This window comes from Scylla paramamosain, chromosome 2 (genome assembly GCF_035594125.1).
Source record: "Scylla paramamosain isolate STU-SP2022 chromosome 2, ASM3559412v1, whole genome shotgun sequence".
NCBI classification, from domain to species: Eukaryota; Metazoa; Arthropoda; class Malacostraca; order Decapoda; family Portunidae; genus Scylla; species Scylla paramamosain.
Genome location: NC_087152.1, coordinates 13,607,501 through 13,618,549, shown reverse-complemented (window position 1 = coordinate 13,618,549; position 11,049 = coordinate 13,607,501). Strand labels below are relative to the sequence as shown.

The 11,049-nt window shown below is 38.9% G+C and overlaps 1 protein-coding gene across 1 annotated transcript; it reads right to left on the bottom strand.

Annotated features, from left to right (window-relative positions):
* Positions 1 to 1,187: 1,187 nt before the first annotated feature.
* On the bottom strand, positions 1,188 to 10,453 carry LOC135110543 (uncharacterized). The gene is made up of 9 exons (XM_064022965.1): positions 9,541 to 10,453; positions 6,390 to 6,580; positions 5,760 to 5,867; positions 5,278 to 5,454; positions 3,649 to 3,738; positions 3,125 to 3,337; positions 2,757 to 2,944; positions 2,296 to 2,467; positions 1,188 to 1,586 (listed from the first exon to the last, which is right to left on the bottom strand). The coding sequence occupies exons 1-9, from the start codon at positions 9,716 to 9,718 to the stop codon at positions 1,389 to 1,391; spliced, it is 1,515 nt and encodes a 504-aa protein (XP_063879035.1). The 5' UTR covers positions 9,719 to 10,453; the 3' UTR covers positions 1,188 to 1,388.
* Between the last annotated feature and the right edge of the window lie 596 nt (positions 10,454 to 11,049).

Genomic DNA, 11,049 nt, shown 5'->3' with positions numbered 1-11,049 from the left:
CAACTATCCATTTTTTTATAATAATGTATTCTTGTTGGTGAATACAAAGAACTTGGTATAACACATAACGCATGATTAAGTGTTGCCAGGGACAGCCAGTCAGATAAGGTGCAGCTGTCATCTCAATGCTCCACCTATGCTCACACTACACGAGGTCAGGTCATTGTGTCTGCAGCACTCAGATCTACCACAATGGAAGCTTCAAACCATCCCACACATACACAGTCCAGCAAAGGATGTTATAAAAAAAGAAAAATCAATATTTTCAAGGAAAGAAGGAAAATGAAGAAATTCTTACTATTTCAAAGGCCAGATCTTGGACAGCAATAGCAATGCAAGTGAGTGAACACTGAACAAACAGTGGCTAGAATATGCAAGCAAACATCTCTCCCGAACATTTGATCTGAAATAAAAATCTGAAACTTTCAACTGCTGTAATGATTTTACAACTATAATAAACATGATTTGGCTATCATTCCAAGGCTTTCAAGTATCTCATTAATTTTAAGATGGCAATAATCATAACCTTGTTACCATCCAAGGCTTTCATCTGTCACAATGATTCTAGCATGATAAACTATTTTGTAATCTGTCTGGCTTGCTATACATAAGGGCATTATTCTTAATAACCCTGAATAATCAGAAATTACAAATAAATAACTAATTATGAGAGAAAAATAAAGATCTGTTCAACAACCCTTTTACACATCACTTGAAACTCAACTTGGACCAAAGATGCTGAAAAAAATGAGTCAAAACAAAAGATACTGACATCTTGGACAAACACATCAACCTGAAACAATGAACACCCATTAACATGTTATGCCTTTCATGCCATCCATCAGCAACAGGTAGAACAAGCCTGCATGACAGATGATTAGCTCTTTTCACTAAGTGTGTGATTCATTAGCACTACTTACAAAAAGCCAGCCATCATAAATTGCTGCAGAGCACTGTATGAAATGGCAGGCATATGAGTGAATGCTAGCAAACAATCAGTCGATCCCTACATGTGCAGTACAAAAAATATTCATATTTGTCTACTTTAGCCTAATACAACAGGAACCATTACCAACTTCAGGAATTAGACTATTATACAGTCTTTAAATCTTTATCAGAATGTTAAAAATTGTTATACTTTCAAAATATTCTGCAACAATCATTCTAGGAGGGAAAAAAAATTCAGCTGCATATATATTGTAGTTATTATGTGAAATCACACAGGTGAGCAATCCACATCATTAAAAATATATCCAGTTTTTGGTGATGGAAAACGCCTTAATATACGTAAACAGCAGTAAGGCAATTATTTTATGGAATATTACTGACTACAGTAAAATAACCTTGCTCTTTGGTGAAGACAGACAAAAAATGTGAGTTAGCCAGGCTTAGAAACAATCATCCACTGGTTCAGTCTTCATGTTCTCTGGCTGGATGATGATGGTGTCATGGTAGCTGTGGTCTGGGCCATACATTTCATCCTGTGGCTGGTAGTAGTACACTTCCATGATGGTGCCATCTTCCTGCTGGATTATCTCATGGACCTGGTGTTGTTCCAACTCCCCATCCAGCACCATCTGCTCCTCCTAATAAAGTCATTAAGCTATCATTGTATTGTTCACTTTTCACTTAACAGGCTATTCTACAATATAGAAACTTAAATAGGCTTCTAGGAGACATATGCAAAGTAAGCTGGTATTACTATATAACCACTATATACCACACAAAATTTTGTTGCATTCACAGTAACTCATTTGTAAGAATTGAACTCTGTTGTAGCTTTGTTTTACCTGGGAATGTGCCATTACTAAGATTTGTGGAATCAAATACAATGGCAGTCCATTTCTTACCAAGGAAAAATTATACTAAAGTATATATGTTGATATATACTGATATTTTACCAGGAGTGAACAGAAAGACTTAAAAACAAATTAGTAGATTTTCAAGATAACTAAAAAAAGAAAAATGCATACTGTATATAAAATAAAAAGATGAAAATACATACTGAGGAATACTGACTAATTTAAATAAATCCACATTAGCATTTTTTTTTATAAGTACACTAGGGTCCCTGCCTTCACAGCCATTTGGTTTAGCAATCCTCCAAGGGTAGCTGAAAATGCAAAGTTCACACACCATGCTAAATACATATGTACTATGATAAAAAAGAATATGCAAGCAATTGTTAGAGAGACTCAATGTCAGTCCAGAGGAACATAGAGTAAGCTGCTTTCCTCTCATGGATACAGGGGCTGTAGAGTATAGGAAATTCAAATGGGGATAAATAATACTCACGCTTTCCTTGCACTGGTTCTCCAAACTAAGGTGGTAGGCAGCAGTAGTGGATTCTGCTTGGTGCTCATTGTGTTTCTGTCTGCGGCTACGCTTGGACTTGTGTCCCGCCTCACTGCCTGGCCCAGACTCTTCTGCCAGTGCACGTTTACTTCGCTCCCCATCTTGCTCACTTCTGTCAATACAAGAACCAGCATGCACATAAACTATATTCTATATTGAAACAAATAACCTATCACTAAATTTAAAAAATCTTAAACAATTTTAACAGAAGTATAAAAAACAAGCTATTACTGTGATCTGTGTATGACAGTGAGAGAAGAGCTAATGCATCACTCCACTGTAAATTTTCTATTCGTATTAACCTTCTTTAATCAATTAACTAACCTAGCTGTCAAACTTGGCTTACAACTAAGACAAAATTATTTTCACAATACAATTAGGGGTTCAAAATAATAACTTACCCAAACTGAACCTCTGGCACAGGCACAGTGTTTCTCACAGCATTATATATATGCCTGAGCTGCTCTTCCAGTTGGTTAAGGTATTCTTCACTGTCTGTCTGCACCACCATTTCTGTAATCTCCCTCACCAGTGCTGCACACCGATATTGAAGAATACTCTTCCCCTCTAGTCTCATCTCTTGCTTCACCTACAGGAAACACTTACATCATAATGGGAATCACAATATCATAATGATAAACTTTTTACTACTTTCGTCTTCCTCACACACAAAATAAAACCCATAAAGTAAGAGACAAATAAAAGTATCCTTCTATATAATAATAATTACACACAGGATACAAAATACAATCTTCCAAAGATGCCTTACCTTATACATGGCATTCTGAATGTCTGAAGGTGTGGGGTTATATCTGCGGTACATGGAGGGTGGTGGTTCTCCACAAGGGAATAGTTCCTCATGTACAAACTCCTCAATGGCTTCCTGCATCATCTTGACAGTAGACACCCCCTGACGGGTTAGCTCGTACATTTTCTGCAGCACCCGGGAGTCTACTGGCTCCTTGGTGCGGAACTTTGTGCCCTGTAGTAGACAGGAGAGCGTGGCAATTCAATGTGTGGTGACAAGCCAAACACAGAGTGTTACATACAATATGTTGGTTGTCTATTTTCACTGGCAAACTCTGAAACATTCTGCCTTACAGTTTTCCAGGTTACAAATATTTATGATTTTGAAGAAAGAAATATCACAAGACCTCATGAATTATAAATAATTACAATATAGAAAAGCAAATAATGGGAAAATAATAACTATGCTGCAAATACAAATAAAGAATGAATACAAAAATTCTAATTTTGCCATCATCATCTTGGGAGCAGCAAATTTTCCACTACCTTGGTCTGTTTCCTCTTCTTGGAGTCTGCTTTGCTGGATATTTCATTAGTGCAATCCTCTGGGACATCAAATACTGGTTCCTCCTTCACCTGCAACAATAAGTATTTTGCCATCACTCCCTCTATAATGCAAGTTACTTGGTGTTATGGTGCACTAGTCTGTTCAGTATAACAGTCTGGCATTAGCAATGAACTTAAATATCCTCTGTCATCATTCCCTCCATAAAGTCTGTTGATTACTTGGTGTTATGGTGCACCAGTCAGTCCCATGAACAAGCTATCATAACTACCAAACTCCAGTCACATGAATTATGCACACAACAGACTTTGATGCAAGCACCAGACTGCATAATGAGATTCCCTTAATAAAGAAGTGTCTGTGGTATGTAAAGAATGGATGGTGAAAGTAATGAAAGTGTGTACAAAAAAACTGGTTTGTCAAGTACTGGAGATGTGACACTGAGAAAACAAGGGGGTTAACCACAACAAAGAAACATCTGATCATATTAAAAGAATGGCAGAAAGTGATATAAAGAAGAGAGTCTATGTGCATATAGTGCATACAGTGGGTGCAAAAGTATATGACCTCCAGTGAAGTAAGAAAATGATGTTTCAATATCCAAGAGAAGGAAGAGAAAAGAGTGTACGGAAAGGATACCTTGACTTGAAGAAATGGATACTCTTCTGTCTAGGCCATCTCCTGAGGGCATTCACTGGAACTGGTGTCAGATGTGGATGGATAGCATTGGATATAATGATATGACTCACAACAATAATTAACTGACTACAGAGAGAGAGAGAGAGAGAGAGAGAGAGAGAGAGAGAGAGAGAGAGAGAGAGAGAGAGAGAGAGAGAGAGAGAGAGAGAGAGAGAGAGAGAGAGAGAGAGAGAGAGAGAGAGAGAGAGAGAGAGAGAGAGAGAGAGAGAGAGAGAGAGAGAGAGAGAGAGAGAGAGAGAGAGAGAGAGAGAGAGAGAGAGAGAGAGAGAGAGAGAGAGAGAGAGAGAGAGAGAGAGAGAGAGAGAGAGAGAGAGAGAGAGAGAGAGAGAGAGAGAGAGAGAGAGAGAGAGAGAGAGAGAGAGAGAGAGAGAGAGAGAGAGAGAGAGAGAGAGAGAGAGAGAGAGAGAGAGAGAGAGAGAGAGAGAGAGAGAGAGAGAGAGAGAGAGAGAGAGAGAGAGAGAGAGAGAGAGAGAGAGAGAGAGAGAGAGAGAGAGAGAGAGAGAGAGAGAGAGAGAGAGAGAGAGAGAGAGAGAGAGAGAGAGAGAGAGAGAGAGAGAGAGAGAGAGAGAGAGAGAGAGAGAGAGAGAGAGAGAGAGAGAGAGAGAGAGAGAGAGAGAGAGAGAGAGAGAGAGAGAGAGAGAGAGAGAAGGGGAGGGAGGGAGGGGGAGAGAGAGGGAGGGAGGAAGGGAGAGAGAAAGGGAGGGAGGGAGGGGGAGAGAGGGAGGGAGGGAGGGAGGGAGGGAGGGAGAGAGAGAGAGAGAGAGAGAGAGAGAGAGAGAGAGAGAGAGAGAGAGAGAGAGAGAGAGAGAGAGAGAGAGAGAGAGAGAGAGAGAGAGAGAGAGAGAGAGAGAGAGAGAGAGAGAGAATAACCTAACAATATAAAAAGACACAGAGCAAGATGATAGACTTACCTGGCCTAGCACAGGGTGTCCATAATGGGTGCTGGGGTGCGGCAGTCTCACATAGTACCAAGACTCACGAACAAACCTCGATGAATAGCGCTTATAGCTGCTCACTATCTTCCGCTTGGCCAGTTTTCTCATGTGATCAGTTGGCAGTGAGTTGATAGCCAACAGAGCATTTGGCATCTGCAAAGAAAGAAGAGAGAGGGGTGGAACTAATGTGTGGAAAGGAGGGCAAGGGAGGACACTGTAATAGCTAAAAGTGTGTTTTGACATTTTAAACCAGATTTTAGTTTATCCTTAGTTCTCTCTCAGCGCATGTTTTTAGTGAGGATTATAACTAAGGCTACTCTTACTCGGCATTATTACTCAGCACTTGGCTATTTCTAAACAATCTTATCCCTGTCCTTCAATACTCCCACCTTCTCTGTACATCATGTCCACTTCATTAAATTCATAATGTGATAATGTGATAGGTTGAAAGAACTTACCTTGTGTTGTGGGAACTTCATGATGTGAGTGATATAAATTTCTGCTGGACAGTTTACTTTCTTGGTCACCTGGGCCCTGTTTCTGGACTTTGGCTTCACACCACTCTCCTGCAATAGCATACAATTTTTAATGTCTTATCCCAGAGTATATGGATTAATGGTAGATGATAAAATATAGATACATTAATGTAGTACTTATCAAATACAACAAAACTGGGAAGAGGAAGACTGAAAATTTTTACTGTTGAACATATTAAACCTGCAATCAAAATATTCTGAAGGTATAATATCTCAACAAGGACACGCACCTCCATATCTCCAGATGCAGATGCATTCAAACATTGGAAACAACTCTACTTGCTTTGTGTTTCCTGTGCCCCACCTTTATTCTTATTGACAGAGCACAATGAAAGACAGTTGACTGAACAATGGCTAGTTTTTATTTTACCATTCTGAGAAAGATCACAAAACAATGAACAGGGCATAAGAAAACTTTACATCAGATCATTTATCTCAAATTAATGCATAAAAGAAGCCAAGAAAATTTATGAAGACTGCAAACTTATGTTATTCATTTGTTACTGATGTTTCATCATCCTATTTCTTTGCTCGACCCAACACTGAACTTACCTGCTGTTCCCTCAGCTTGCGTATCTGGTACTTCTCCTTGTGACCTTTATTGGTGTCTTGGCCCTGATGGCACATGAGGACCCAGCGGCCCACATGCATGAATGGCACTCCATCATACTCAATTGGCACCCCACATTTGCCCGTATTTGACCAGTAGTGGATTCTCCCTCGCTCTATGTTTGGGACATACGCTGTTGACATAAAGGAGTCTGGGATACAATCTCATGGTTATATAGATGAAGTAATTATGCAATTTTGTGATTTTCAACAAACAATATCAAGAACAAGCACATTTCTTTATGAACTAAACAAAACTTACATTTTTGTATCCTACTAATTTTACATCAAAAGCAATTTCATCCATTTTCAACGGGCAGGTATGTTTTTTCTTATTGTATATATTTAATTTAAAATCTTGCCCTTAAATCACTCCTGTAGGATAAGATCATCATGTGGTGACTATACACTAAATTAAGTACTACATTATATACTACAATAAGTAAGATGGAATATGAAAAGAAGAAAGGAAGACATAATAAGTATGCAGAAAGAAGAAATGGAAAAGACACATAAAATAGGAAGGAAACAAGTTGGTCACCCCAATGGAAAGGTAAGTCACTCAGGATGTCATGGATGAAGGAACCCTGGGAGATTAAATTGGAACAACAAATATGGACACAGAACACAACAATGGGAGGAAGGCCAAGAACCACCTGGATGGAAGCAGCCTGGGACAAAAAGTGATTATCAGGGATGATGTAGAGGATAAGGCAGAGAAAACAATTGAGAAGGGAAAGTTGACCAAGAAGTAATTGAGGCACCAAAAGGGAGACAGGTTAATCTATAGAAAAATACCATTGCCAACTTAAGCTCAACCTTGATTTTGCCCCTATACTCTAACTCGTCCCCTGTATGAGTACCAAACCTGTGGGCTAGTCCTATGCATGAATTGGAAATGTGAATGATGGATATGTAAAATGTTGTGAAAAATAAAGATAATTTTCTGAAGAAAATATGCATTCCAAACAAAGTGTATATGAGTAGAATGACTGAGGTAGCAAATAGAGGTAGAGGTTCCAGAAGGCCTTACCAGAGAGGGGCTGAGATGGGCAGAATAACTTAAGTAAGTTGAACTTAAAAGTGTAATGCAGCTTAAATATCAAGTACCTTATGAAGAGAAGGAAAAAGAATAATTGTAGGGAATTTAGTGCATGTTGTTTTGATTTGCAAAGTATGGGGTTTGTATGGTGTATGAAGATTAAGCTGACCCTACACGATCAATATTATTGCGCAATATTCCATACTGTACAATATTACTGACAGTGAAGGGGGCAGTATTGAAGAATGACACAATACATTGAAGACATCAAAAAATTTGATATTTTATTGCACAATAAAAATGAGTCAATATATTGTGTCAATAATATTGATCGTGTAGGGTCCACTTTAACTCGATTATGAAATATCAAATTACCTGTGTGAATTGATGTAATGCTAATTGTGTTTTTAAAGTGAGCATTTGTCACATTAAATGAATATTAGCCATGTTTATGAATTTGATATTGTATATGCTTCATGCTTGACGATTATACTAATTATTGAATACTAAATGCATGGCAAGATATAAAATGCCTCTGTTCTCTGATGGATCTATAATAGCTGCTAATGATATTATTATTTTGATAAATGTTATCCTTCAAATACTAAATTTTTACTTAATTCATCAAGTAGGTCTCATCATTCCAAGTATTCTGATGGCTAAACCAGGTTGGCACATTTAGAAATAATCTATTTATTCACACACACACACACACACACACACACACACACACACACACACACACACATATATATATATATATATATATATATATATATATATATATATATATATATATATATATATATATATATATATATATATATATATATATATATATATATATATACACCTGATCAGCAATTCCCACAATGGGTATCCCAAAGCACCATACATTCACACACACATCATTGACCAGCCTCTGGTGGAAAGGGACAATCTTGCAAACCACTCTACTAAACAGTAATATTTAAATTTTGAATGTTTAGGGAATCCAGGAGTGAACCCAACAATTAACTTAGTTTGGTGAGGCTAGAATCAGTTTTAAAATACCATCAATTGTTATGACCTTAGGAGATTCATTAAAATAAAACTTGTTAGTGTAGTGACAGGACAGTCAAGGCCAACCAGAATCCACCCAGGTGATCATCTTGGTCTGATCAGAAAAGGTGTCAGATTTGCATTTCCATGAATATCCTGCCAAAGGTTTGATTCCTGTCAAATACCCAAGTTATCCTGCCTTCTGATCAATTTCTTAGTGTTTCAATAAAATGCCCAAGGAGGACAAAACACTGATGGAAATTAGGGGACTCATGCGGTGGCTGTAAGTTCAGGCAAGGAAATAAAAGTGACAGATCCAACTGTCATGGATGAAACCTAATATTTCTGTAGAGAAATTGTCATCTTATCAACTCAAAACAAAAAAACGTATCCAAAAATGGTTTTGACCTAAAAATTAAAAGTACAAAATTTCCCAGAGTATACCAAAAAAACTTTGGGGATTGCAGAAATACAATAATTAATTTTTCAATAAAATGTGACACTTTTCACATCATGATATGCACAACAAACCATTTGGCAGTTAAATTAATAAAGCCTAACCTAACCCAGCCCTCAGATGAAAACATTGAAGTTACCTCAATTTCATACCAAACTTTAAATGACAACCACACTGAGATTCAGCAGTACACACACACACACACACACACATACAACAGCGAAGCAAATGGGCAAGCCTCTTAATATGTAGCCCCTCTTCACCTTGCAGCAAATGGGTATAGGATGTAACCCAAGGGATTGGGACCTCGCTGTCCCAGTGTGTGGTGTGTCAGTGGTCTCAGTCCTACCCAAAGATCGGTCACAATGAGCTCTGAGCTCTTTCCGTAAGGGAACAGATGGCTGGGTGACCAGCAGATGACTGGAGGTGAATCACACACACACACACACACACACACACACACACACACACACACACACACACACACACACACACACACACACACCAACAACAAACCATCAATAAAAAAAACAATGAGACATTATAGCACTCACCCTCATCCCCAAAGTGTTTGTCACGGTTGTACTTAATGAAGTGGGTGCAGGTGTCTTGCTGGTATTCCTCCACACACTGGCACACTTCATGTAGGGTGCGGAACTTGAGCACTGTGAAAGATTTGTCCTCTGCAACAGCTTCTTCAAGCTTGATGGCCCGGGCATATTCGTGCATCATGGTGAGGGGAGGCGAGGCTATGAGGGAGGCTGGGAGCAGGACAGGAGCTAGGGTGACAAGGGACTGGTGGGAATGGAATAAAGACTATGACTGGAACTTGAACTTGGGTGGCAAGGTGACTGGGACTGGAACCTTGGAGTGGAACTAAAGCTTGCAATGGAAATGGGCCTGATGCTTGGTTTGGGACAGACAGGGGCAAGGACCGGGACTGGACAGAGACTACACTGATAAAGGCACTAGGATTACCTCTGGGACTGTTATATCATCGTGGACATGGAGGTGGAACTTGGTTTAGAACAAGAACTAGGTGATGGAACAGGGTATGTGGTCTGGACTGGGTCAGGGTTATTAATAAGGGCTGGGACTGGGATTAAAACAGGTACCGGAATCCCCAGGACAGGGAAAACTAATCACGGACTTGGATCAAGGTATGGACTGGGCGAATCACAGCTGGACACACAGACACAGCTAATAGTAACTTAATAACACCAACAGTAAATCTTGAGTCCATCAAAATGCTGGTGGTAGGTTGGCAGGGTTGAGTACTGGTGTGGCTGCCATATTTGAGCGTTTCTGTGTATATTGTGTCTCGCCAACTATAGCTTTGGTCTTCTTGATCTTGCACAGTTCCTTAAAAGCGACACGAAGTCACATGCTAAATCTGCTATACGCTATTACTTAACACGTTTTTATATCCATATGGCCGCTGTTGTATTACCATTGTCTTCAGCTTGAGCTTGACTTCGGAGGCGCTTCTTCTTTGGACCTGTTAAGCTTTGAATCGCTTCTTATTAGATCTCTCTTTTTCTTCTTTCTTAATCTCCATGGATAATTATTTCTTACTGTCCAGCACTTGGTCAGAAATGTTTTCATGTGACTCACTATTTCGGTCTCTTGTTAGTCATAGCACTGTTCTAATTCTTCTGTCTCTCTTCCCATTCCTCTCGGCTTATAATTCCTGCCAAATGACTATTCAACTCGTCTGTGCGCTGTACATGTCACACTCTATAATGAAATATTCGATTGTTTCTCTTTTTTCCCTACATAACTTGCATTGTTGTTCTAGTATGTCTCTGTTTCTACTATTTAATTCTATCGCCCCACTTTTTTGTCTTAAACAGTAATTTTCCTGCCCAGTCACCTTGATATCACTCTTTTTCTATCTTTTTGTTTCTATACCATCTTTTTGCTATTTACTTCCTTGCCATTCCTCCATTTCTAGTCGCCACTATCCTCTATCTTGTTTTTTAACTACTTTGGCTGTCATTTCTTGCCATCCTTCTTGTAATCCTTCTGTATTCTTCCACCTTTTTGTTTCTCTTCTCCACAGT